Source organism: Lipotes vexillifer, unplaced genomic scaffold (genome assembly GCF_000442215.2).
Source record: "Lipotes vexillifer unplaced genomic scaffold, Lipotes_vexillifer_v1.1 scaffold504, whole genome shotgun sequence".
NCBI classification, from domain to species: Eukaryota; Metazoa; Chordata; class Mammalia; order Artiodactyla; family Lipotidae; genus Lipotes; species Lipotes vexillifer.
In genome coordinates, this window is record NW_006785225.1 from 1,090,611 (window position 1) to 1,118,548 (window position 27,938).

The 27,938-nt window shown below is 38.6% G+C and overlaps 1 protein-coding gene and 2 pseudogenes across 1 annotated transcript in view; 1 reads left to right on the forward strand and 2 right to left on the reverse strand.

Moving 5' to 3' along the window:
• The window catches only part of TERB1 (telomere repeat binding bouquet formation protein 1), a 47,488-nt gene that overhangs the window by 8,277 nt on the left and 11,273 nt on the right, over positions 1 to 27,938 (forward strand). The window contains exons 4-14 of the mRNA XM_007457311.1: positions 431 to 562; positions 1,681 to 1,741; positions 1,836 to 1,951; positions 2,056 to 2,178; positions 6,850 to 7,002; positions 8,426 to 8,557; positions 10,070 to 10,195; positions 11,336 to 11,493; positions 25,409 to 25,758; positions 27,071 to 27,135; positions 27,428 to 27,523. Coding sequence (XP_007457373.1) covers positions 431 to 562; positions 1,681 to 1,741; positions 1,836 to 1,951; positions 2,056 to 2,178; positions 6,850 to 7,002; positions 8,426 to 8,557; positions 10,070 to 10,195; positions 11,336 to 11,493; positions 25,409 to 25,758; positions 27,071 to 27,135; positions 27,428 to 27,523 — 1,512 coding nt within the window. The remainder of the gene's footprint in view (positions 1 to 430; positions 563 to 1,680; positions 1,742 to 1,835; positions 1,952 to 2,055; positions 2,179 to 6,849; positions 7,003 to 8,425; positions 8,558 to 10,069; positions 10,196 to 11,335; positions 11,494 to 25,408; positions 25,759 to 27,070; positions 27,136 to 27,427; positions 27,524 to 27,938) is intronic.
• Positions 19,729 to 20,253, reverse strand: LOC103076914 (60S ribosomal protein L18a pseudogene; annotated as a pseudogene).
• Positions 20,722 to 22,319, reverse strand: LOC103077195 (inhibitor of growth protein 1 pseudogene; annotated as a pseudogene).

Sequence of the window (27,938 nt, forward strand, 5' to 3'; positions counted from 1 at the left end):
TGGGAAAGATATTTTTACATCTAGAAAAGTCTTTAAAAATACCACAAGTATCATTTGTCCTTCTTTTCTAAAGCAGGTTTCTGAATTTTCTTAAATTTTTCTTTGGCTATGTTTTGTTACTTATCCTCAATTTTTTGGTCATGTTTTACTTTAAATTTTTGTTCAGTTAGGCTTTTATTGGAAATTCTATGAGATTGCAATACATGTTTTAGAACCTAGATCAACTACTTCTGATTAAAATATTGCTTCTTTGGTCTGTTAATTGAGTAAGCATGTAAGTTTGTCAGAATTTGTTGTATGACTAATAAATGTCAGTGAAATGAGATCTGGTTGAGAATTGTCCATATGGCAATTTTATATTTTGTTCAGCATATTTTAAAACTTGTCTGTGCTAATACATAGAAATTAAAATTATATTTTCACATTTCAGTTTACTGTCAGCAGACTTTGTGCACTCCAGAATTGTTTGAAGACTTAACTTGGTTCTTATCTAACAATGATTCAAACACAAATTTGAAAAGAATGTCTGTCTATGTTATTTTGGTTCTAGTTTCAAATAATAGTAAGTACATTCTCTTATGTTGTGGAAATATTTTAAAAATAATAAATTGGAACAGTCATTATTAGTCCTTTTATTCTTGTCTTTATGTCAGTACCTTTTTTAATCTTACTAACTTCTGAGAACTACGGCTTTAAGGAAAAGAGAATTAATAGCATGCATTTAATTGTTTGATATTTATTAATTTAGTATTTTAAAAAATACTCAAGTGATTTGCATTATTTAATTAACATTGAAAAGAAACACCTTTAAAAGCAAAAGAGAAGCATTTAATGAATTAGTTTGGTTGATTTTCCACTGAATTGGCCATTTAATTATCATTGTATTTAAGGTCATTTTATCAGTCAGCAATGGTGTTAAATTTCATGTAGCTCTTGGCTAAAGTTTTACTTTGTTTTTGTTGTTGTTTTAGTTTTTATTTTGGAACAATCTTAGATTTACGGAAAAGTTGCAAGGGTAGTGTATAGAGTGTTCCTGTATACCTATTGCCCAGGCTAAGGTTATTTTTTTAACATTGCTTATTTAAATCTTCAAATTGTTAGAAATTTTATATGCATTTTAAATGCTTCTAGATTTTATTTTTTCTATTTTTATGTTTTGAATTAATTTTTTTTCTATTTTGGAGCACATTTTGGTATTGTAACACAGAACCATGCAAAATAAGTGTTTTGCAATTTTTAGAGGAAATTTGAATACTGTCATTCTCTAAACGTAAGTAATGTATTTTCCGTAATAATCTTGATTACAGATTTTTACCTACTATAATTCTGTATTGTACTTTATAATACTTTAAAGTGACTGAAAGTTGTTTATTAAAAATACTACTGGGCTTCCCTGGTGGCGCAGTGGTTGAGAGTCCGCCTGCCGATGCGTGGGACACGGGTTCGTGCCCCGGTCCGGGAAGATCCCACATGCCGCGGAGCGGCTGGGCCCGTGAGCCATGGCAGCTGGGCCTGCGCGCCCGGAGCCTGTTGCTCTGCAATGGGAGAGGCCACAACAGTGAGAGGCCCGCGTACCGCAAAAAAAAAAAAAAAAAACTACTTAAATGTTGTTCTCCATTTCTACAAAATTATTTGCTAAACAGAAGTCATATTCATGTAATATATGGCTATTTTTTTAAGGGACTGGACAGACGCTTGTGAGAGAAACAGGTTGTATTTCAGTTCTATCACAGTTGTTCAAGTAAGTAAATATACATTTCTTGTTATTAATTATTGATTTCTTAAGACCTTAACACATTTGTATTAATTACTTCCTTTTCTATTTAACCTAATAGGACAGTTCTTTCAAAATATGAGTTGAATTTGTCAGATGAAAATGTTTTCCAGAGTTATCAGTTGTGGTCTTCAGTGTGTAGTACTCTGTGTGTTTGTGTCAACAATCCTCAAAATGGTAATTATCTCAAATATTGACATATAAAAATAAAGATTAAAAACAAATAAAAAACTGATATTTTCCAAGTATATTAAAATATGATTGCCTTTTTCTCCTTTCAGATGAAAATCAAATGCTTTGCTCTTCACTTTTTCCACATGCTAATGACTGGCTAATAAATTGCACGAAACCTGAGATAATTCGCCCTATTTGCTCATTTATTGGACTCACTCTTGCAAATAACAGTAAGTATTCATTATTCTATAGGTTATACTTGAAAAAACATATTTTAAAGCATAACAAAAACCTATTGAATTAATGAATTCCACTAAGTTGTGTCATTTTGTATCCATTTATACTATTGTATAAGTTAAAATCTTATACATAGAAAATCTTAAAAATAGATATTGTTAAGAAGATATGGGAAGATGATAGTGGCAGCATAGTTTTGAATCTTCCCATATATCCTCACAAAACAGAACACCTACACAGCAAAATTGTAAAAACCCACAGAGAGTGTTCTCTGACCACATAGAATTAAATTAGAAATTAATAAAAGTAAAGCATCTAGAAAAGTCCCTAATATCTAGAAATTAAGCAACACAGTACTAAAAAAACCCACATCGGGCTTCCCTGGTGGCGCAGTGGTTGGGAGTCCGCCTGCCGATGCAGGGGACGCGGGTTCGTGCCCCGGTCTGGGAGGATCCCATGTGCCGCGGAGCGGCTGGGCCCGTGAGCCATGGCCGCTGGGCCTGCGCGTCCGGAGCCTGTGCTCCGCAACGGGAGAGGCCGCAACGGTGAGAGGCCCGCGTACTGCAACAAAAACAAAACAAAAAAAAACCCACATCAAAATAAAAATACAAACCTATGAATCACAAAATAAATCATAAAGGAAATTAGAAATGTTTTTATCTTAATGGTTATGAAAACACAAAATTAAACAGTGGGATGCTGCAAAATCAGTGTTTAGATGGAAATTTATAGCAATAAGGCTTGCATAGGAAAGAAGGAAGGTCTCAAATCAATTATATTAGTTTCCACCTAAGAAACTAGAAATCAGAGCAAGTTAAACTCAAAGTAAGCATAACAAAGGAAATAACAAAGAGAAGATTAGCAATCCATGAAATAGAAAAAGAACAGAGTAATCAATTAAACCAAAAACTAGTTCTTTGAAGAGATCACTAAAACGGATCCTTTATCCAGACTAACCACGAACTAGAAGGCCCAAATTATAAGGAATGAGAGATGACATCTCTATATCTTAACAGATATTAACAGGATAACAAAGGAATAGTAGAAACAACTTTATGCCATTAAATTTGATAACTTAAATGAACTGGACAAATTCTTTGAAAGACACAAACTACAAAAGCTCACTCAAGAAGAAATAGATAACCTGAATATTCCTATATCTAATAGTGAAATTGAATTTGTAGTTTAAAACCTTAACACAGAGGAAATTCCAGGTCATAAAGGCTTCACTGGGGCTTCCCTGGTGGCACAGTGGTTAAGAATCCGCCTACCAATGCAGGGGACATGGGTTCGAGGCCTGGTCTGGGAAGATTCCACATGCTTCAGAGCAACCAAGCCCGTGCGCCACAACTACTGAGCCTGTGCTCTAGAGCCCGTGTGCCACAACTATGAGCCTGCAAGCCACAACTATGAGCCCGCATGCCACAACTACTGAAGCCCACGTGCCTCGAACTTGTGCTCCACAACAAGAGAAGCCACCACAATGAGAAGCCCGTGCACTGCAACGAAGAGTAGCCCCAACTCGCCACAACTAGAGAAAGCCTGCACGCAGCAACGAAGACCAAACGCAGCCAAAAATAAATAAAAGAAAAGAAAAGAAAAAAGAAAAAAGGCTTCACTGGTGCATTCTACCAAACATTTAAGGAAAAAAAATTCTACGTAAATTATTCCAGGAAATACAAGTAGAAGAAACACTTCCCAACAAACTTTTAAGGGCAGCATTATTTCCACACTAAAACTTGAAAAAGACATTACAAGAAAACTGTAGGCCAGTATCCTTTATGATCATAGATGCAAACATCCATAACAAAATATTAACAAATCAATCCAGCAATATATAGAAAGGATAATATATTCTGACCAAGTGGCATTCACTTTAGGCATGCAAGATTGGTTTACCATTAGGAAATTCACCGTATACATAGACTAGAAATGAAAAACTATATGATCTCCAAAGATGCAGGAAAAGCTTTTCACATAATTCAACATACATTCATGACAAAAGGTTTTGGTAAGCCAGGAATAGAAGGGAACTTCCTCAATGTGATGAAGGGCTTCTACAAAGTACTAGAGCTAACATACTTAAATGGTGAAAGACTTAATGCTTTCCCCCTAAGACTGTAAAAAAGACAAGGATGGCCACTCATTATTTAACTGGACATCCAAGTCGGTGCAGTAAGGCACGAAAATGAAATAAGAGGCATAGAGATTGAAAAGGAAGAAGAAAATATAGTATTTATTCATAGATGACATGATTGTCCGAAGAATCTACAAAAAGCTACAGAACTAATAAGTGATTTTAGCAAGGTTGCAGGATACGAGGTCATATACAGAAATACTAGCAACACTTGGGAACTTAAAGTAACTGTCATTTACAATAATATAAAAAGCCCAAAATACTTAGGGGTACATTTAATGATTTCATCTGCTATGTCAGTGTGCTGAAAACTATAAAACATTGCTGAGATAAAACCTTAAATTAATGGGAGAGATATCATATTCATGGATTGTAAGAGTCAATATTGTTATACTGTCGCTTCTCAAATTCATCTCTAGATTCTTGGCACTCCCCATCAAAATCTCAACGGGCTTTTCTGCAGAAATTGACAAGCTGATTCTAAAATTTACATGGACATGCAAAGGGGCTAGGATAGTCAGAATTATTTTGAAAAAGGACAAAATTGTAGGGTTTGTATTACCTGATTTCAGTACTTACTATACAGTAATCAAGAGTGTAACATTGATGTAAGTGTAGACATAGATCAATGGAAAAAGTAGAGAACCTAGAAATAGACATATATATATGATTGATTTTCTACGAATGTTGATTTTCTATAAAGGTGCCACAGTAACTCTGTGTTAGAAAAGGTTGAAACAAATGGTGCTGGAAAAAGTACTTATCTATCTGTGAAATATGAAGCTCAACCCTTACTTTACACAGTATACACAAATTAACTTGAAATGATCCCTACACCTTAATGTAAGAACTAAAACTATAAAACATCTAGACAAAAACATAGGAGCAAATCTTTATAATTTGGGAGTAGACAGATTTCTTAGGACGCAAAAAGCATGAGCCACTAAAGAAAAGATTATAAATTGGACTGCACTGAAATTAAAATCTTTTACTCTTCAAAAGATCCTGTTAAGGTGAAAAGGCAAGCCATAGAGTGGGAGAAAATATTTGTGAAATGTACATCTGATAAAGAACTTGTACCCAGTAAAACCCCAAGGAGATAGCCCTGTACACCCACTAGCATGGCTAAAAGTAGAAAGGCTAGTGATATTAAATATTGATGAGGATGTGGAACAACTAGAACCGTCTCACACATTGCTGGTGTGTATCTATATTCAGATGTTTAAAGCAAATAGTCATGTTTCACATGCAAAGAAACATATCTCTATAATTTCAAAAATTGAAATCTATTTCCATGATGCTTTGACATTTCCTCTTTCTTTAAGTACCAACTTAGATGAGTAATACTGCTGTGTCCGACTTATAGGACCTTATTACTCTCAGCAAACTGACATGAAATAGATTAGAGGTAATTTGAAATATTCAGTGTACAGGTGTAGACTAGGATGTTCTTCTGCTTATAAGCCTGAATTTTCATTACATAGGCTATAACTGAAAATCTTTGTGGTAACATAGTGCCCAATTTCATCTAAGAATTTTAAGATACTTCCTTTTTTAAAGATTTTTATAATGAAAATACTTTGTAGTAAAGAAGCCTATTTTGGAGTCTCCATAATATTGAAAATGTTTGCTTATCCTTAAATAACATTTCCTAACAGTTCTGTTCCGACATAGAAATTTTTGAACATGATTTTTTTAGATTAAGATTTTTGTGTTTTATTGAACAATACAAAAAGTAATTTTTGTGTTTAAATCATCCTGGCTCAATTTGTGGTACTAGGGTAGACTGGGAAGAAGGTTTGTAACAGAATTATAATCACTAGCCCATATATCCATTTGTTATATGCCCATTGCTGGGATGGGGGCTGTTGAATGCACAGACCTGTGGGGTACTTTGCTATCAGAATCATTTCCTACAGGGGAACAAAAGACTAAATGCTTTTAAAAAATGTATCTGTCATCCAGTCTTTGCTTGGAATAGTTGTTATGACTCTCAACAATATGTTATACTTTTATGCTCCAAGAAGTAAAAGAATTAGGCTTAAATAAGATGGATGAAATATGTGGGTTTTTTTGAAACAGTTAATTTACTTTGCCCTTTGTTGATTCAGATTTGAGGAATGAGTTATGTTGGAATTCAGAAAGTAGTCAGCTTGCTAATTGTAATACCAAGCTAAATGAATGAATCTATTCTTTATAGCTCTTGAAGGACTTGAATTTAATAATGTCATTCTTGCAAAATATACCAGTTCTTGCTAAATGAAACAAGATATCTAACATACAAGAAAGAAGTACTGTACTGTACATGTAGTTGTACTATGTCAAAGTGAGTTTCTTATGTAAGTAAATAAAATCAATCTTGTGATTATGTATATGCACAGGTAAAGATTGGATTTTTCATTTTGTAATTTTGAGATTTTTAGTAAGTATTTTAAAAAGTCAATTAATGTTATATTTAGTGCAAATTAATTTAATGAAACCATATACTTGGTTGAAGTATAATAGTTCTGCTACTTTATTCCTTAAGCATACGTGCAGAAATACTTCATATCTGTGGGTGGACTGGATGTATTGTCTCAAGTTCTTGTGCAGTTGGAATCTGATTCACACAAGACTCTTTCCAGTGCTAAGCTTGCAGTGGTGGTGACAAAGACAGTGGATGCATGTATTGCTGATAATCGTGAGTGAAAACGCTTAGTAATTTTTCTGCAATTGCATTTCGCTTCAATTCAGCATGGTGAATGTTGAAATGATAGATTGAACGCTAACATGGATTGGACTTCCAGTTTCTCATAAGTGGGAGAGAAACTTAGAAATTTTCTAGTCCAACTCCTTATTTTCTCATGGAAATTATGACTTCCCTAAGAATTCAAATCTAGGTCTTCTGACTTCAGGTTTGATGATAGAATCAAGATAAGAGTCTGTCAGTCCTAAACCTTTGTTTCACTTAAAAAGCTGCATTAAATGAAAACGTTTACTCCACATGGCCCGTGCCAATGCCCGGCTCTTTGGCATCCGGGCAAAAAGGGCCAAGGAAGCTGCAGAACAGGATGTTGAAAAGAAAAAATAAAGTGCTGTTGGCAACTTGTGATTAAAAAAAAAATTTAGATGAGAAATCAAGGGACATTTTGGAGACATAGGGGATGGAAAGCCCAATTTATAGATTTTAAAAAGTGAGATAAAGAATTAAGGTATGCCTCTATCTGATAAGCGTGAGACAGACTTACCCTACTGTAACCAGTGAGTAACAGAACCACACTTGAACTCATGGCTGCTTCTCACATGTACAGATACTGAGGAATGATAGTCTATAAATCTCTGTAACTCTCGACATTCACAAATAACTGAAAAAAATAGATCATTTTAAAAAAAATCAGTTATTTAGGGCCTGCTATGTGCTGGGCTCTATGTGAGCTCTAGAGATACAAAAATTATTATGATGTAGTCTGCTGAGGAATTCACAACCTTTTTGTTGCTGTCAGTAGTTAGACTCTGAACTCTGTTAAAAAAAAAAGAAAAAACACCACACATACACATGAAGAACAAAACCGTGAGAAGTGTGGCTTAAATTGGTGGACTTCTTGAATTTTTCACATCTCAGTATAGCTTCAGGTATGCTTCACTGCATCACTAACGTCAGTAGAACCGTGGCCAGTTAATAGTGTATTTCAATGACAGGCAGGAATCGATTTCATAGGAAGGTCTTTACTGTCAATCTAGATAAGACGAGGAATGTAAGGTGAGAGTAAGTAGCTTTTAGGAAGGTAGTATTATTACTTCATATTCACAACATTATGCAGGACAACTTAGAGGAAAGCATTCTTCAAAAAACTTGCTTTAGTATAATGTCTTTAGTATGGGAAGAGGAATTAATGAGGGCTATATAAGCCACCATTTTATTACAATGAATTTGTTTATAGTCACACATATATATACATATATATTAGATGTTATATGAGATGTGAATTTTAGATATTATGTAGATACATAATGTCATTTTCCCAGGATAAGATCTGAAAAATAGTATAATGTAATATCTGGAAAATACTATATGTATAGCTATACGTTTTAAGTTTGTACTTGCTCTTTTTTTCCTTTTTTAGCTACTTTTGGGGTAGTACTATCCAAGTACCACATTGTTTCAAAACTTCTGGCATTACTGCTTCATGAAAGTCTGGATTCAGGAGAAAAATTTAGTATCATACTTACTGTTGGTCATTGTACAGAGGATTGTGGTAAGTATTGGATTTATTTAGTGTGTTAGTTAAAACGGTGGAGTGGAAATACACTATTCCTCCCCACCCACCCAGCTTAAAAGTATTGCCTTTCTCCTAGTCCCCAGACCAGTCATTTTGCTCCTCATCCTTCAGCCGTGGTATTCAGTCAGTCCCTAAGACCTGTGGCCCTACTTCTGTTTACCCCTCCTTATTCCCTTCTTCTCAATTCCAGTGCTATTTTCCCCATTTAAGCCCTCAGCCCCTCAGCATCTTTCACCAATGTTATTACAATAGATTCCTCCCTGTGTCCTCTTCCTTCTATCTCCATTTTTCAATCCACTCTTCACACTGCTGCACAGATACAATCCTATTTTTCCTTGTTGAAAACCTTAGAAAGTTCTTTCTTTCTCTACTTAATCATTCTCTCCTCTCTCTCTTCTCTTCCCCTTCCATTTTCTCCTTCTCTCCACTTTCCTGCCATTCTTCCTCTTTCCACTTTCCACTTTCCTCCTTTCCAACCCTCTTCACTTTCTTTCTTTTTTTTTTAATAAATTTATTTATTTTATTTTTGCATTGGGTCTTTATTGCTGCATGTGGGGTTTCTCTAGTTGCAGCGGGGGGGCTACTCTTTGTTGCGGTGCATGGGCTTCTCATTGCTGTAGCTTCTCTTGTTGTGGTGGCTTCTCTGTTGCAGTGGCTTCTCTGTTGCAGAGCACGGGCTCTAGGCACGTGGGCTTCAGTAGTTGTGGCGCACGGGCTTAGTTGCTCCGTGGCATGTGCGATCTTCCCAGACCAGGGCTTGAACCCGTGTCCCATGCATTGGCAGGCGGATTCTTAACCACTGCGCCACCAGGGAAGTCCCCCAACCCTCTTCACTTTCCTCTCTCCTTTCTCTCTTCCTCCAATCTCCTCTCTCTCCTCCTCCCACTTTTCCACTTCCCTCTTTTTATTCTCTCTTGCTTCTTCTGCTCTCTCTTCCCTCATTTTCCATTCTCTCCATTCGTTTATTTCTCTATACTTTCTCTTCACCTCTGTATAATTTAGGATTCACTATACCTTTAAAATTTTTAATTTAATTTTTATTTTTTTATTGAGGTATAATTGACAACAAAACCTTTTTTTAAACGAAGTGAGGGCAGTTTCTTTACTCTTATGAGGTGTGACACTGCTCTGTGGCTGTGTTTCAGAGATTATCACTTATGAGACTTAGGTATCTTATATAAGTAGATTATTTTCTAAATTGAAAATACCTTTAAACTTCGTTTTTCTGTATTTTAAAATTTGAACTATGTTCATAATTATCACAAGGAAGAATTATGACCTCATGCCTATAGTTTAAGATAAAATAACTATTGGGAATTCCCTGGTGGTCCAGCGGCTAGGACTCTGTACTTTCACTGCCGGGGCCGGGGTTCAATCTCTGGTCGGGGAACTAAGATCCTGCAAGCCGCACAGTGCGGCCAAAAAATAAAGAAAGAAAAAAGAAAGAAAGTAACTATCTTCTGCTTTAATCTTTGATGTGTTTTCCAGAGGAAAATCAGTATGACCTTTTTAAAAGCAATGGGCTTCCACTCATGATACAAGTCTTAACTGAATCTCAGAACGAGGAACTAAACAAAGCTGCCACTTTTGTGCTTCACAACTGCAAAAAAATTAGTAAGTTTACTATTACTTTAAAAAAATACCAACCAAACTTTATGCAAGAGAATTGTATCTGCTTTGATGAACCAAGCCCCTTTAGCTCCCCAAGCTCTTCTTACATTTGAAAAGCAGATTATATAATTTTGATGTGACAACTAGAGTACTACAGCGTGTAAAAAACTTATATGGAAGAGAACAACAGTATAGATAATTCACTTATTTAATGCAGTGTGGACAGATTTAGCTGTAGGACTTAAATTTGAGGGCTACAAGTGACTTATGATTAAATCATAACATAAAGTACCTTCATCTATTTGTTTAAAAAATGTTTGAGTGTCTCTTATTTGCCAGGCACTGTGCTAGGCATTAGGGATACAGTGATAAGAAACAATAGTCTATGTGTTTACAGAGCTTATTGTAACTAGAGAAATAGGTAGTAATTGAATAATCCCAAAAATGAATGTGTTATTATAAATTAACATACAGGTTAAGAATGGATGGAGCACAGATCTTAACCTGTAACAGGGACTGTGGCCTAGACTTGGAGCAGAAAAGGCTTTGGGAGGAAGTGATTCTTCATCTGAGATCTGAATGTAGAAAGTTAATTAGGTGAAAAGAAGGGAGTTTGTTATGGTCCAGTGTCTCAGGCATACGCAACAGTGAGGCACAAATGTCCTGTGAGAGGAGGGAGCCTGGTGCATTGAAGGAATTGATGGCTGAAGCATAGAGGAAGTGGCCATGAAAAGGATTTTGGTCTTTTGGGAGAAAACTGCTGCCACAATATGTAAAAAGAGAATTTAAAAGAATATAGGAAGGAACCACTTTATAGAAACTGTGTTAAAAAAAAAAAAACTACTTTAAAACCAGTAGCCACAAACCTGAGGGTGTTTATATATCTAGCATAACATGTTTTCTTGCTATTTTCTTTCCTCTATAATTCTGAAGAGTAAAATCTAATTTATGACTCTTTGTGTCCTCAGCCTCTGCCAAGCACTTGCTTTCCACTTATTTTCAGTACCACTTAGGCAGTTAAGATGGTTTGGATGTGCAAAATTTAGAGAAGGGGGTATGGGGTATGAGTTTGTCCTTATTTAAAGTGTTAAAATAACATTTCTAGTAATGGATAAACTCACTATTTTTTCCCATATTATAAAGCTGAGAAGTTATCTCTAAGTCTAGGAGAATATTCTTTTGATGAAAATGAAGAACAATTAAAGGACGTAAATATGAAAGAGAAGAATCTTGAAGATTACTGGAAGAAAGCGAAGGAAATTCTACACAGAATAGAACAGCTTGAAAGAGAAGGAAATGAGGTTGGCTTCTTTGTTTCAAAGAATGTAGAACTTGTTTCAAATATTTTTTAATAATACAGGTTGGAGGGTAAAATATTTTTCTTGCCAAGTTACTTTTTATTTTAATGGTTTTAAATTTAAAATTCATTAGTAATACTTGAGGAATCATCCTTGAACACAGAGAAAAATATTTTTAAAAAGTGGAAATGATGACTGAAAAAATAAGAGACATGGAAGATAGAGCCAAGAGATCTATCATTTGTATAATAAGGGTTCAAGAAGGAGAAAGAATGGAGAATAATCTCTCTCTCTCTCTGTATGTGTGTGTATCTATACACACACATACAGTTGACCCTTGAACAACAGGTGTTTGAACTGCTTGAATCCACTCATACATGGATTTTTTTCAATGAATATGTACTACAGCACTACACAGTCTCAGGCTCTCAGGTTGGTTGATTCAATGGATGTGGAACTGTGGATATGAAGGGCTGACTGTAAAGTTATGTGTGGATTTTCGACTGCTCCATGTTGTTCAAGGGTCAACTGTACATATACACATGTTTACATATGTATATATACACATACACACATTTCCATATTTTAAAAAATTTATTTATTTATTTATTTATTTTTGGCTGCGTTGGGTCTTCGTTGCTGCCCCCAGGGTTTCTTTAGTTGAGGCGAGCGGGGACTACTCTTCGTTGCCGTGTGTGGGCTTCTCATTGCAGTGGCTTCTCTTGTTGCCGAGCACAGGCTCTAGGCATGCGGGCTTCAGTAGTTGTGGCATGCTGGCTCAATAGTTGTGGCTCACGGGCTCTAGAGTGCAGGCTCTGTAGTTGTGGCTCACGGGCCCAGTTGCTCCACGGCATGTGGGATCTTCCACACCAGGACTCAAACCCATGTCCCCTGCATTGGCAGGCAGATTCTTAACCACTGAGCCACCAAGGAAGCCCAACTTCCATATTTTTACTATGTATGTATGCTTTGTGTCTTTGTATGTGCATGCATTTAAAAAAATAAAAACACGGTATCCAATTTAGTATAGTAATTTTATTCTTTTAAATGACTGAGTAGTATTCAATATCATAGATTACCATATTTGATTTAACTAGTCTTTTATTGATGGACATTTAGAAAATATTTAATCTCTCACCAGTGTAACCAACTCTAGAGTAAATATCCTGCTACATTTATATCCTTGTAAGAGCTTTATTGAGATATAAATCACATTCCATACAACTGACCCAGTTGAAGTATACATTTCATTGGTTTTTAATATACTCACAGAATTGTGTGACCATTACCACATTTAATTTTAAAACATTTTTATCACCCCAAAAAAGAAACTCCATACCATTTAGCAGTCACCCTCTGTATTCCCCCATCCATCCTCCCCCAACCCTAGGCAACCACTGATCTATTTTTTGTCTCTCTGTATTTGCCTATTCTGGACTTTTTATATAAATTGAATTATATAATATGTGGTCTTTTGTGACTGACTTCTTTCATTTAGCGCATTTTCAAGGTTCATCCATGTTGTAGTATATATCAGTACTTCTTACCTTTTTTAAAAAAATAGCTTTATTGAGATGTAATTCATATACCATTTGCCTATTTAAAGTGTACAGTTCAGTAGTTTTTATTCACAGATACGTGCAATAATCACCAAAGTCAACTTTAGAATATTTTTATTCCTTCAAAAAGAAACTCTGGGGCTTCCCTGGTGGCGCAGTGGTTGAGAGTCCGCCTGCCGATGCAGGGGACACGCGTTCGGGCCCCGGTCCGGGAAGATCCCACATGCCGCGGAGCGGCTGGGCCCGTGAGCCATGGCCGCTGAGCCTGCGCGTCCGGAGCCTGTGCTCCGCAACGGGAGAGGCCACAACAGTGAGAGGCCCACGTACCGCAAAAAAAAAAAAAAAAGAAACTCTGTACCCTTTAGCTATTTCCCTGAACACTCTGGTCCGCAGCCATAAGCAACCACCAATCTTCTATCTAACTCTACAGATTTGCCTATTCTGGGTATTTCATAAGAATGGAATCACATAGTATGTGGTCTTTTGTGACTGGCTTCTTTCACTTAGCATGTTTTCAAGGCTCATTCATCTTTCAGCATGTATCAGTATTTCATTGCTTTTTATGGCCAAAGAGTTTTCCATTGTGTATACTACATTTTACTTATCCATTTATCAGTTGATGGGCTTACTCTTTTTTTTTTTAATTTATTTTTAATTTATATATTTTTGGCTACATTGGGTCTTTGTTGCTGCGCATGGGCTTTCTCTAGTTGCAGCGAGCAGGGGCTACTCTTTGTTGCGGTGCGTGGGCTTCTCATTGTGGTGGCTTCTCTTGTTGCAGAGCACAGGCTCTAGACGTGGGGGTTTCAGTAGTTGTGGCTCGTGGGCTCTAGAGCACAGGCTCAGTAGTTGTGGTGCATGGGCTTAGTTGCTCCACGGCATGTGGGATCTTGCTGGACCATTCATTAGCAGGTGAATTCTTAACTACTGCACCACCAGGGAAATCCCTGGACATACTCTTTTACCTATAGCCTATGTCTTTATAGTTAGCATGGGTTTCAGTATATAGTTTGGTCTTTATTATCCTGTATATTTCTGCTTTTTAATTGATGTGATCATTCCATTTCCATTTAATGTAATTACTGATATGTTTGGGTTTAAGTCTACCATATTGCTGTTTGCTTCCTGTTTGTCCCATTTGTTCTTTGTTCCTTTTATTCCTGCTCTCTTGCCTTTTATATTATTTTTAAATATTCTATTATATTTCATGTTAGATTATTGGCTAAATATTCTTGGTTTTTTAAGGGATTGCTTTAGGATTTATAATACACATCTTTAACTCATCATGGCCTATATTCAAATAATATCATTCCACTCATGTAATATTGTAAGACCTTTGCAATAGTGTGCTTACACTTCCATTTGTTCTTTGTGCTGTTGCCATACGTTTTACTGCTACATTTGTCATAAACTGCCCAGTAATGTTATTATTTTTGCTTTAAACAGCTATCTTTTTTCTAAAAATATTTTATTGTTTAATAAAATAATATTTACATACAATGGTAATCACACATTTTAAGCATTCAGTTTGACTTATGATATACATATTTTTATAATAAATTTTTTTTTTTTTTTTTCGGTACGCGGCCTCTCACCACTGTGGCCTCTCCCGTTGCGGAGCACAGGCTCTGGACGCGCAGGCCCAGCAGCCATGGCTCACGGGCCCAGCCGCAGTGCGGCATGCGGGATCCTCCCGGGCCGGGGCACGAACCCGCGTCCCCTGCATTGGCAGGCGGACTCTCAACCAGGGGAGCCCTATAATAATTTCTTTTATTCCACAAGAGATAATCTTTTAAGTTTTACTTATTTATTTTGAATTTTAGAATTTTATTTATTTTTTTATACAGCAGGTTCTTTTTTTATTTTTTATTTTTTTATACAGCAGGTTCTTATTAGTTATCCATTTTATACATATTAGTGTATATATGTCAATCCCAATCTCCCAATTCATCCCACCACCACCGCCCACCCTGGCCACTTTCCCACCTTGGTGTCTATATGTTTGTTCTCTACAGCTGTGTCTCTATTTCTGCCTTGCAAACCAGTTCATCTGTACCGTTTTTCTAGGTTCCACATATATGCATTAATATATGATATTTGTTTTTCTCTTTCTGACTTACTTCACTCTGTATGACAGTCTCTAGGTCCATCCACGTCTCTACAAATGACCCAATTTCGCTGTAATAAATTGGCTGAGTAATATTCCATTGTATATATGTACCACATCTTCTTTATCCATTCGTCTGCCGATGGGCATTTAGGTTGCTTCCATGTCCTGGCTATTGTAAATAGTGCTGCAATGTACACTGGGGTGCATGTGTCTTTTTGAATTATGGTTTTCTCTGGGTATATGCCCAGTAGTGGGATTGCTGGGTCATATGGTAATTCTATTTTTAGTTTTTTAAGGAACCTCCATACTGTTCTCCATAGTGGCTGTATCAATTTACATTCCCACCAACAGTGCAAGAGGGTTCCCTTTTCTTCACACCCTCTCCAGCATTTGTTGTTTGTAGATTTTCTGATGATGTCCATTCTAACTGGTGTGAGGTGATACTTCATTGCAGTTTTGATGTGCATTTCTCTAATAATTAGTGATGTTGAGTAGCTTTTCATGTGCTTCCTGGCCATCTGTATGTCTTTGGAGAAATGTCTATTTAGGTCTTCTGCCCATTTTTGGATTGGGTTGTTTGGTTTTTTAATACTGAGCTACATGAGCTGCTTATATATTTTGGAGATTAATCCTTTGTTCGTTGATTCGTTTGCAAATATTTTCTCCCATTCTGAGGGTTGTCTTTTCATCTTGTTTGTAGTTCCCTTTGCTTTGCAAAAGCTTTTAAGTTTCATTGGGTCCCATTTGTTTATTTTTGTTTTTACTTCCATTACTTTAGGAGATGGATCAAAAAAGATCTTGCTGTGATTTATGTCAAAGAGTGTTCTTCCTATGTTTTCCTCTAAGAGTTTTACAGTGTCCAGTCTTACATTTAGGTCTTTAATCCATTTTGAGTTTATTTTTGTGTATGGTGTTCGGGAGTGTTCTAATTTCATTCTTTTACATGTAGCTGTCCAGTTTTCCCAGCACCACTTATTGAAGAGACTGTCTTTTCCCCATTGTATATCCTTGCCTCCTTTGTCATAGATTAGTTGACCGTAGGTGTGTGGGTTTATCTCTGGGCTTTCTATCTTGTTCCGTTGATCCATGTTTCTGTTTTTGTGCCAGTACCATATTGTGTTGATTACTGTAGCTTTGTAGTATAGTCTGAAGTCAGGGAGTCTGATTCTTCCAGCTGCATTTTTTTCCCTCAAGACTGCTTTGGCTATTTGGGGTCTTTCGTGTCTCCATACAAATTTTAAGATTTTTTTGTTCTAGTTCTGTAAAAAAATGCCATTGGTAATTTGATAGGGATTGCATTGAATCTGTAGATTGCTTTGGGTAGTATAGTCATTTTATTGTCACAATATTGATTCTTTCAATCCAAGAACATGGTATATATCTCTCCATCTGTTTGTATCATCTTTAATTTCTATCATCACTGTCTTATAGTTTTCTGCGTACAGGTCTTTTGTCTTCCTAGGTAGGTTTATACCTAGGTATTTTATTCTTTTTGTTGCAGTGGTAAATGGAAGTGTTTCCTTAATTTCTCTTTCAGATTTTTCATCATTAGTGTATAGGAGTGCAAGAGATTTATGTGCATTAATTTTGTATCCTGCAACTTTACCAAATGTATTGATTAGCTCTAGTAGTTTTCTGTTGGTGTCTTTAGGATTCTCTGTATATAGTATCATGTCATCTGCAAACAGTGACAGTTTTACTTCTTTTCCAATTGTATTCCTTTTGTCTTGTTCCTGATCTTAGAGGCAGTGCTTTCAGTTTTCACCATTGAGAATGATGTTTGCTGTGCATTTGTCATATATGGCCTTTATTATGTTGAGGTAGGTTCCCTCTATGCCTACTTTCTGGAGAGTTTTTATCATAAATGGTGTTGAATTTTGTCAAAAGCGTTTTCTGCATCTATTGAGATGACCATATGGTTTTTCTTCTTCAATTTGTTAATGTGGTTTATCACATTGATTGATTTGTGTATATTGAAGAATCCTTGCATCCCTGGGGTAAATCCCACTTGATCATGGTGTATGACCCTTGTAATGTGTTGCTGGATTCTGTTTGCTAGTATTTTGTTGAGGATTTTTGCATCTATTTTCATCAGTGATATTGGTCTGTAATTTTCTTTTTTTGTAGTATCTTTGTCTTGTTTTGGTATCAGGGTGATGGTGGCCTCATAGAATGAGTTTGGGGGTGTTCCTTCCTCTGCAATTTTTTGGAAGAATTTGAGAAGGATGGGTGTTAGCTCTTCTCTAAATGTTTGATAGAATTCACCTGTGAAGCCATCTGGTCCTGGACTTTTGCTTGTTGGAAGATTTTTAATCACAGTTTCAATTTCGTTACTTGTGATTGTTCTGTTCATATTTCTATTTCTTTTCTTTTTTTTTTTTTTTGATGTGGACCATTTTTAAAGTCTTTATTGAATTTGTTACAATATTGCTTCTGTTTTATGTTTTGGTTTTTCGGCTGTGAGGCATATGGGATCTTAGCTTCCCAACCAGGGATTGAACCCGTACCCCCTGCACTGGAAGGCAAAGTCTTAACCACTGGACTGTCAGGGAAGTCCCCGAGTTATGATAATTTTATACAGTTGTGTGACTCTCAGGACAGTCAAGATATAGAGCAGTCCACTCACCCTAAAATGTTTCCTTGTGTCCCTTTATAGACAGTCCCATTCCCCATCCTCAGCCTAGGCAATTCACTGATATGCTTTCTGTCATTAGTTTCTGTTTCTATAATTTCATGTAAATGGAATCATATATAATATTTTGTGTTTGATTTATTTCACTTAATATATAATATTTTTTAGATTCACCGATGTTGTTTTATTAATATTTTGTTCCTTTTTACTGCTGAGTAATATTCCATAGTATGGACACACCACAACTTGTGTATCCATTCACCAACTGATAGACATTTGGGTTGCTTCTAGATCTTGGCTACTAGGAATAATGTTATGTGAACATTGGTGTACACTTCTGTGCCTGTAGTGTACATTTTCCTTTCTCTTCGATAAATACCTAAGAGCAGAATCACTGGACAATTATATTTTAAAGAAATTATGAACCTCTTTTTTTTTTTTCTATTGGGCCACACTGTGTGACATGCAGGATCTTAGTTCCCCCACCAGGGATCGAACCCATGCCCCCTGCAGTGGAAGCGTGGAGTCTTAACCACTGGACCTCCAAGGAAGTATCAGAAATTACGAACCTCTTTTTTTTTTTTTTTTTTGCGGTACACGGGCCCCTAACTGCTGCGGCCTCTCCCGTTGCGAAGCACAGGCTCCGGACGCGCAGGCCCAGTGGCCACGGCTCACGGGTCCAGCCGCTCCGCGGCATGTGGGATCCTCCCAGACCGGGGCACGAACCCGTATCCCCCGCATCAGCAGGCGGACTCCCAACCACTGCGCCACCAGGGAAGCCCTACGAACCTCTTTTAACATTTCCTAGAATACAAGTCTGCCTCCACTTGCCACCACTCAAAACAACACGGCACCAAAAGAAGAAAAAGTCCCTTCTTTTTCTTCCATCCTTGTATTGCCCCTCTAGCACATTCTGATGTCAGAGTCTAACACTGGCTAGCCCTAGAATAGTGGTCTATAGAGTCTAGTTTAAGTTTTACAATGCAGGACAAAGGAGGATAGGTTTGGAGTTGAGGAGCAATAAATTAAGAACTGGTACATCCTTTATGTCATGTACACAACTGTTACCCTGGGATACTCCTTTACCATCATCTTAATGATCCTCTTTGTATCTTTCCTTGATTCCCGATTTCCTGGATCCTGTGTCATTCTCTCTTTTTTGGTTTAGTTTCCCATTTTGATGGGCTACATTCTTCTTTAGCTTTCTGAAAAAGGGTACATAGGATGTAATTTTTTTGAGACCTTGTAAATATGAAAATAATTTTATTTTGCCTTCAGAATTAATTGATAGTTTGGTTGGACAAAATATTCTAGATTGGAAATCACCTCAGTATATTAAACGTGTTGCTCCATAGTCCTGTAGTTTCCACTGTTACTCTTGAGGTCCAAAGCCATTCTGATCCTTTGGTGTGACCTGTGTTCTCCTTCTGGAAGCTTATATAATCTTTATCCCCAATGTTTTAAAATTTTAAAGTGTGGTGTCAGTCTCTTTTCATTCATTGTGTTATACACATAGTGGGCCCTTTCAATCTGTCGACTTATGTCCTTCAGTTCTGGGCAAGTTTATAGCATTATGCTGTGATGACTGCTTCCCTGTTTTCTCTTTCCTTGTTTTCTGAAACTCCTATTATTTATTTGTTGGACTTCTTGAGCTAGTCTTCCTTCTTATCATTTCTCTCTTATTTTCTTCTCTTTTTTTGTTCTACCTTCTGGGAAATGTTCTCATATATAACCTATTGAGTTTTTCACTTCTGCTATTATATTTTTAGTTACCAAAGCCTCTTTTTTACTCCTTTTCAATTATCTTATTCTCATTTCATAGACTTAAGACTTAACAGGCATTCTTCTTTTAAATATATCAATGACAATTCTCATTTTTTCTCCTGGTTTTCCCAAAGAGTTTATTGGGCAGACCTGGGGATGGGGAGGCCCTGCATCTAAAACAAGGTGTTGGGCCTCTTGGTGGTGAAGCGTGGCTTGTGCTGGTGACACAGGACCCGGTGGGGCATTGGTGATCTTGGATTTGTGGAACTGGTTGACTGCTGGTTGGTGGCACTTGCTGGCTGCCATCTCCTCCACCTTCCTGATATGGATAGAGTTAGGCCTAGGTATGAGGCTGGGCGCCCATGTCTCAGTAGCAGTGGGTGATGGCACCTGCTGCAGTCAGGTCCCGGTACTTCTGGTACATGTTATGGGTGCCACTGTGAGAGTTATAGTGCATCCAGATGCTAGAGTTCTTCACCTGAAGGGGAGATTCTCTAACACTCGTCCACAGTAGACAGTTTTCCCTGAAGATTTCTTCATCTTCTTCAACTGAGACACAAAGTGCCAGAAGTGGGACTTGGAAACAACATGATTAGGCGCAAAGATTCTCATGTGATAGAGGGGTAGCATGCAGCATTTGGGGGTGGGCAGCAGCGCCCCACCACCTTGTACTCTCACAGTATGCCTAAGGCCTTCATGGTGCTCTGTGTGCACTCGATGCCTCCTCTGAAAAGGCACAATTCTCATTTTTAAAGTTTTTTTTTCTAATCCATATTTCATCTTACTCCTCAGAGGTGTTTTTTGATTGTTGACGTTTGCTTGTTTTTTTCTTTCCTGGTCTCTAGCGTTCTTCAGATTTCTGGTGATCTTTGGTTGCTACTGATATGTAAGAGTCATATGCAAAAAGCCTTCCTGGAAATTTTTTTTTTGAATATTTAATTCAAACCTATATTTGCGGTTCCTAAAATGCTGATCCACAGACCACTCTCTTGTTACACATGTGCACCAACGGAAAAGCAAAGAGAGCTCCGGTGTCCCTACGAGAGAAAGAGCTCCTCTTCCAACCGTCTTTAAAAGGCTACGTGTACAGTCCCTGCACCCATCCAGGTGGCCATGCAATAAATACATGGCTTGTCCTGCTTGCCTCAGTCCGGCCAGGCCTGCCACTACCTGTTGTAGGCCTGTTCCTTTTTGGACTTCTCCAGGGCCTTGTCCATGGTCTTCTCGTTCTCCCCTCAACATTTGGGGCAGTACCACTTGCCTTTGGGTTTATGGTTCAGCCCCACGCAGGAGAAGTGGAACCACTTGGGGCACTCGTCATTGTCACAGCCAATCATGTCTCCATAGGAGACCTGATTGCACAGACAGTACGTGGGCTTGTTTGGGTCAATGGGAAGGTCTGCAGGGGATGCTTCCCTCACGGCTTTGGCCTTGGAGCGTTTCTTCTTCTTGGAGGCCTTTGCCTTCTTCTCCTTAGGCATTCCAGAGGTGATGTAATCATGGTCGTGATTATTAGCTGTGTTGTTGCGCTGTCGCTGGGACCACTTGTTGTTGGGCTTTTCTGCCTGCATGAGTGTCTCATTTTTTGACTTATCCTGGCCAGCTTTGCTGTGGCCAGTGGTGTCACTGACCTCTTGCTGTGCCTCAGAGAGTTCCACGTGACTGTCCACCTGCCTGGCCCAGTTCTCCACCAGCTCCACCATGTGACTCACGATCTGGATCTTCTCGTCACCCAGCTCCTGGCTCCGAATCAGGGCCCTCTGAATGCAGGGCAGCACTCTCCTCTGGGCACCGTCCGTCTCCCGCTTGAACTTCTCATAATACTCATCCAGTTCCTGCAGGATTTCTTGGTATTTCGCGTCGACCTCCTGCATCAGAGAGACGTGTCTCTGCAGATCGAAAGGCTGAGACTCAGTGGAGTCCGGGTAGTCCTCCACGTAGTTCACCAGGTGGATCTGCTTCCCGTTGGGAGGCTCAACATGGTTCACCGAGGTCCCCGGTGACTCTGCGCGGCTTTCCGCTTCCTCCGGCCCGCGACCCCTTGGAGCCCAGCGCTGCAAATGCAAGGCTCCCGCCCGCCGGTGCTGCCCCTCTGGCCAACCCCGCGCCGCTACATCTGCGAGCCACACCGCCTGGGCCTGGGGACCGGCACCTGGCGGGCCAGACCGGCACTCTGCGGTCTCGGGCGCGTGGAGGGCGCGGTCGGGCTTGGCGGCGCTCTCCCCACCGCTGGGGCCAGGGCCCGGGCGGAGCGAGCGCGGGAAGGGGCGCGCACCGCCCGCTGCCCCCTTTCCTGGAAATTTTTTGATTCTGGATTCTTGTAGAATTAATTTGGTGGGTCATTTTTTAGAGAACCTCCAATGTCTAATCTCCTGCCTCGAAATTATGAATCAATATTCTGGAGTCAAAATGGGGAAATAGAGCTTGGGAGTCTTAGTATTCAGTATGTAAATATTTTCTTAGTCTTTGTGATAGTATTCTGCCTTCAGCTTTGCTTGGTGTCCTCCAGTGTAGAGACTGTTTTATCCCCCTCAGAGATTAAACTTGCATCTTTGGGGAGGGAGGGGACCTTCTGCATCTTTTGGGGAGGGAGGGGACCATCATCTGCCTGCTGAGTGTGTGTATGTGGGGGTCAGGATCTAGCAATCCAACTACTGGAACTTTAATCCAACCTTCCTGTTTTTAACCCCACTTTCACCCTACCTGCATTTCCTAAGTCTTTTGAGAGTTTGGCAGCATATTTCAGTTCCTTGGCTTTTCCCATTGTCAGCTTTCAAGTCTGCTTTATTTTTATTTGTTTTTAATAAATTTATTTATTTTTGGCTGTGTTGGGTCTTCGTTGCTGTGTGCGGGCTTTCTCTAGTTGCGGCGAGCGGGGGCTGCTCTTCATTGCAGTGCTCAGGCTTCTTATTGCAGTGGCTTCTCTCATTGTGGAGCACGGGCTCTAGGCATGCGGCCTTCAGTAGTTGTGGCACGTGGGCTCTAGAGCACAGGCTCAGTAGTTGTGGCGCATAGGCTTAGTTGCTCCGCGGCATGTGGGATCTTCCCGGACCAGAGATCGAACCCATGTCCCCTGCATTGGAAGGCAGATTCTCAACCACTGCGCCACCAGGGAAGCCTAAGTCTGCTTTATTTATTTATTTATATTTATTTTGGCTACGTTGGGTCTTTGTTGCTGTGTGCGGGCTTTCTCTAGTTGCAGTGAGCAGGGGCTACTCTTCGTTGCAGTGTGCAGGCTTCTCATTGCAGTGGCTTCTCTTGTTGTGGAGCACGGGCTCTAGGCGCGTGGGCTTCAGTAGTTGTGGCACACGGGCTTAGTTGCTCTGTGGCATGTGCGATCTTCACAGACCAGGGCTCGAACCTGTGTCCCCTGCATTGGCAGGCGGATTCCTAACCACTGCGCCACCAGGGAAGCCCTGCTTCATTTATTTAAATTCAACTTTATCAAGTCTGCTAAATAGGCTGTCATTTACCTATCTGCTTTCCAATTCCAAAATTTTGTTGCATTTGTATCTTCTTCCATTTCTCCTTGTGGAATTTATGCTTCTCCTTGTGGGTTTATGCCTTTTTTTGACTGCGTTGGGTCTTCGTTGCTGCACACGGACTTTTCTCTAGTTGCGGCAGGTGGGAGCTACTCTTCATTACGGTGCGCGGGCTTCTCATTGCGGTGGCTTCTCTTGTCACAGAGCACGGGCTCTAGGTGCACGCGGGCTCAGTAGTTGTGGCTCGCGGGCTCTAGAGCGCAGCCTCAGTAGTTGTGGCACATGGGCTTAGTTGCTCCGTGGTGTGTGGGATCTTCCCGGACCAGGGATCAAACCCATGTCCCCTGCATTGGCAGGCAGATTCTTAACCACTGTGCCACCAGGGAAATCCCTATGCCTTTTTATTTTTTATTTTAATAAATTTATTTATTTATTTTTAGCTGTGTTGGGTCTTTGTTGCTGCGCCACCAGGGAAGTCCACCTGTGCCTTTTTAAGAACTGTTGTTCTAATTGTTTTTTTGGAAGGAATGAAAATAAATATGGGTGTTAAAGTCATCATCTTTACCTGGAAGTCCTATCTATCTATCTGTTTACCTATATATCTTACAATTGCAGAGTATTCCACTGATGGATATGCTAGTTCCCCTTGAGATGAACTTTCAGGTGCCAACTTTTAGCTATTACAAACCATACTGCAGTTAATAACATTAACATTTTGCACATGCAAAACTATATCTATAGGATTTTTTAAAAAGATATACACAGTGTTTTTCTGTTTGTTTGTTTGTTTGTTTTGTGCTGCGTTGGGTCTTCGTTGCTGCACTTGGGCTTTTCTCGCTCTAGTTGTGGCCAGCGGGGGCTACTTTTCGTTGCAGTGCGTGGGCTTCTCATTTCGGTGGTTTCTCTTGTTGCGGAGCACAGGCTCTAGGTGCGCGGGCTTCAGTAGTTGTAGCACGTGGGCTTAGTAGTTACGGCACGTGGGCCTTAGAATGCACGGACTTCAGTAGTTGTGGCTCATGGGCTCTAGAGCTCAGGCTCAGTAGTTGTGGCACACAGGCTTAGTTGCTCCGTGGCATGTGGGATCTTCTCAGACCAGGGATCAAACCGGTGTCCCCTGCATTGGCAGGCGGATTCTTAACCACTGTGCCACCAGGGAAGTCCCACAGTTTTTATTATGAAAGATACTGTCAAATTGTTTCTCCATAGAGGTGTACCAGTTTACACTCTCCCCCATAATGTACAGAATGTTTCCCTATACCCTTTTGATCTTTGCCAATGTCATAGATGAAGAAAGATGTCTAGGGGCTTCCCTGGTGGCGCAGTGGTTGAGAGTCTGCTTGCCAATGCAAGGGACACGGGTTTGTGCCCCGGTCCGGGAAGATCCCACATGCCGCGGAGCGGCTGAGCCTGCGCGTCTGGAGCCTGTGCTCCGCAACGGGAGAGGCCACAACAGTGAGAGGCCCGCATATCGCAAAAAGAAAAAGAAAAAGAAAAAAAAAATGTCTATGGCACTTCCCTGGCAGTCCAGTGGTTAGGACTCCGAACTTCCAATGCAGGGGGCTCAGGTTCGATCCCTGGTCGGGGAACTAAGATCCCACATGCTGTGTGGTGGGGCCGAAAAGTAAAAAAAATAAAATAAAGAAAGATATCTCATTTACCTTTAATGTTTATTTCTCTTATTAAAGTGAGATGGAGCATTTTTCATATGTCTAAGAGCTATTTATTTATATTTCCTTTCTTGTGAACTGTTCATCTCCTTTGCCTATGTTTCTACACTGTTACTGATCTTTTTCATGGTTCATTGTAGTAGCTTTTTATAAATGTTACTAGAAAAATTCTACTGTAGCTCAAGATATGACATACATATTCTTTCTAGCTGTTTTGATTTGTATTTGATTTTGCTTTTGGCCCTTTCTTCCTCTGGGTCCCCACCCCCCAATATTCTTCATCTCTAGCAGAACTTTAAAAAAATTTTTATGTGGTAAAGTATAGGTTTTTCTTTTATGATTTATTGATTTTTTGTAGTACTTGGAAAGGTACTCCTCCCATTGAGAATATTAAAACATCATGGTTTCTTTTAGAACATATATAATTTCATTTTTTTATATTTAAATATTTAGTTAATTTTTACTTTGTTTCTGTGTAAATTGTGAGATATGTATTCAGTTTATCTTTTTCCCAAGTTGACTACCCAATGTCCCCAAATCATTTAAAGAATATTCTCCCCTTCCTTCCTAATGTAAACTACCCCCTTTATAATATATATTCTATTGACAATCATAAACTTTTTTTGCATTATTTAAAGGGAGTGTAAATTGAATTATAAAGCAAATGATTATTTTGAAATTATTTACTTATTTTTACATTACAGGAAAGAGTACAAAGAGAAAAATATAAGGATTGTGTTTCATCTGTGAACATAAATATTCAAAATACATTGAAACACCTCCATGCAGATAGCAGTGGTGGAGGTTCCAAAGCAGAAGATAGGGATAAAAGCCAGTCTAGAAAGCTTCAGAGTTATAAGTCCCATGAAGTCATGTCTAAAGCATGTACAAATTATGATCAAATGAAGACCCTGTTAAAGAGTGCAAATCCAGTTAATGCTTGTTATAGGGAGAGTGGGCAAAATAAGACTTTATGTAAAGCCAGTTCAAGCTGCAATCAAAACTTACGTGAAGAAACAACCTTTGAAAAAAAGAATTTTGTTTCTCAATCAAGGTATAGTTTAATAATTGTTTCTAACTTTTATTTATTCAGCATTTGTGTGTGTGTGTGTGTGTGTAGTACTATGTGCCATACTCTTAAACACTGGGATATAGAAATGATAAGCATGGTTTTAGGAGGAGCCTAATGTAGGAAATGTTGGGAAAGGAGTTTGGATGGGCCAGTTTATCTAGGGCTTTGCATGTAATACTACTCAAGATTTTCTGTTATAACTTATAGAGTATAGGGAGCCGCTGACGATTTTAAATTGAGTGACACGATCAGATTTGAATTTTAGAAGGGATACTCAGAAAACTTAAACTGAACCTCTGTAGCTGAAATAACAATGCATGTATTGATAATCCATCAGCAATTTAGCAAAAGCCAGTTTGTAAGTTTAACTTGATAAAAGGGAGTAAGGTGTGATGAAAATCTGGTTTAGGCTTGTCTTTTCATTTGTTCCCTGTACCTCACCTCCAGTATATGTCCTTTCTCGCTCATGGGTAGCCTGTGGGGCTGGACCTGGAATTGCAGCTTTTCTTCCTAAAGCCTTTCCTCTGTTCTGCTCTTCTGATAGTTACTGGGCTAGGAGGGAAACTGAAGAGAATGGTGCTATGTTCTGGGGAGGCTGCAGGGTAAACTAAGTGTTAGACAGATGGGATTACATCATCACACCCCCTTTTTCCTTTTCAAAACCGTTCTTCATGTAATTTTAACCCGATTTCTCAGGGATATAGAATTGGGAAGTAGTGGGATATGCTCTTGGGCCAACCTTCTTGCCCTCTGGCCCAATGAATTTGTTATTTCCTCTTTTTTGCTCTCCTTCCTTCCTGTTTTCCTCTTTTATAACTTTTTCTTCCATGTTTCTGCTGGCATCAGTATTATTGACCTCTGGAGTCTTGTTTAACTCCACTTTTTTTTTTTTTTTTAATTGAAGTAGAGTTGATTTACAATGTTTCAGGTGTACAGCAAAGTGATTCAGTTATACACACACACACACACACACACACACACACACATATACTTTATCAGATTCTTTTCCACTATACAGTATTACAAGATATTGAATAAAGTTCCCTGTTCTGTACTATAGGTCCTTATTGTTTATCTATTTTTTATTATATATAGTAGTTAACTCCACTTTTAGAAACAAGGCTATAACCATTGCATACCATACTTTGGCAGAATTTGGTAGATTTTGGTAGATCCTGACTCCAGCTCTTTCTGCCTGTCAAACATCAGAATCACACTACTGCTTACGGAAAGATTTGTTCACACACCAAACAGTATGTTTACTTTTATTAATCTGGTGTCTATTTTCTTTTAGCGACCATATTTTTAAACATCCAACTCCTATTGCCAAAAACACAAAGCAACAGTTACCAGTAACAGGTATGACTAAAAATGTTTCTTCTTTGATTGTTCAAGAAAACATATTTAGGTGATTAATATAGCTAAAAGTAATATCTTCCCTCTAACATATAAGCCATGCCTTTGACTCTCTTTCTGGTCTAAACGCCTCAGTCACCTTTTATTGATATCCTTTCCGTATATCCACTAGGATGATTGGAAGTGTAGTACTGGGCTACAGTTTATGAAACTCTTGAGAATTAATAAATCTTATAAATGTCAGGTCCTTTTCACTAATCAAAAATATCTTTCATTTTGCAATTTTTTTCCCCAGATCCATTTACATTATGTTCAGATATAATAAATAAAGAAGTCATTGGTTTTCTAACAACAGACAATTGTTCCAAAATATTGAAGTATAGATGCTCAGGTAAATATTTTTTTAATTGTAGTTGTTTCATAATTAAAGCTTTATATGATGTTAATTAACTAGAATTTGTAATAGTTCTACCTGTGTGATTTAAAGTTCATTCCCTTTGGAGAAATAACAATCTGGGGTCTCATAAAACACTCGAATTAATACCTTCTATCTGCATTAGTCTGTGTTCCCAATATTTGCTCATATGAATCAATGCAGCTAATACTTTTTTCTTTTTTGAATTTTATTTTATTTATTTTTTTATACAGCAGTTTCTTATTAGTTATCCATTTAATACATATTAGTGTATATATGTCAATCCCAATCTCCCAGTTCATCACAGCACCACCACCACCCTCCAGCGCTTCCCCCCTTCGTGTCCATACGTTTGTTCGCTACATCTGTGTCTCAATTTCTGCCCTGCAAG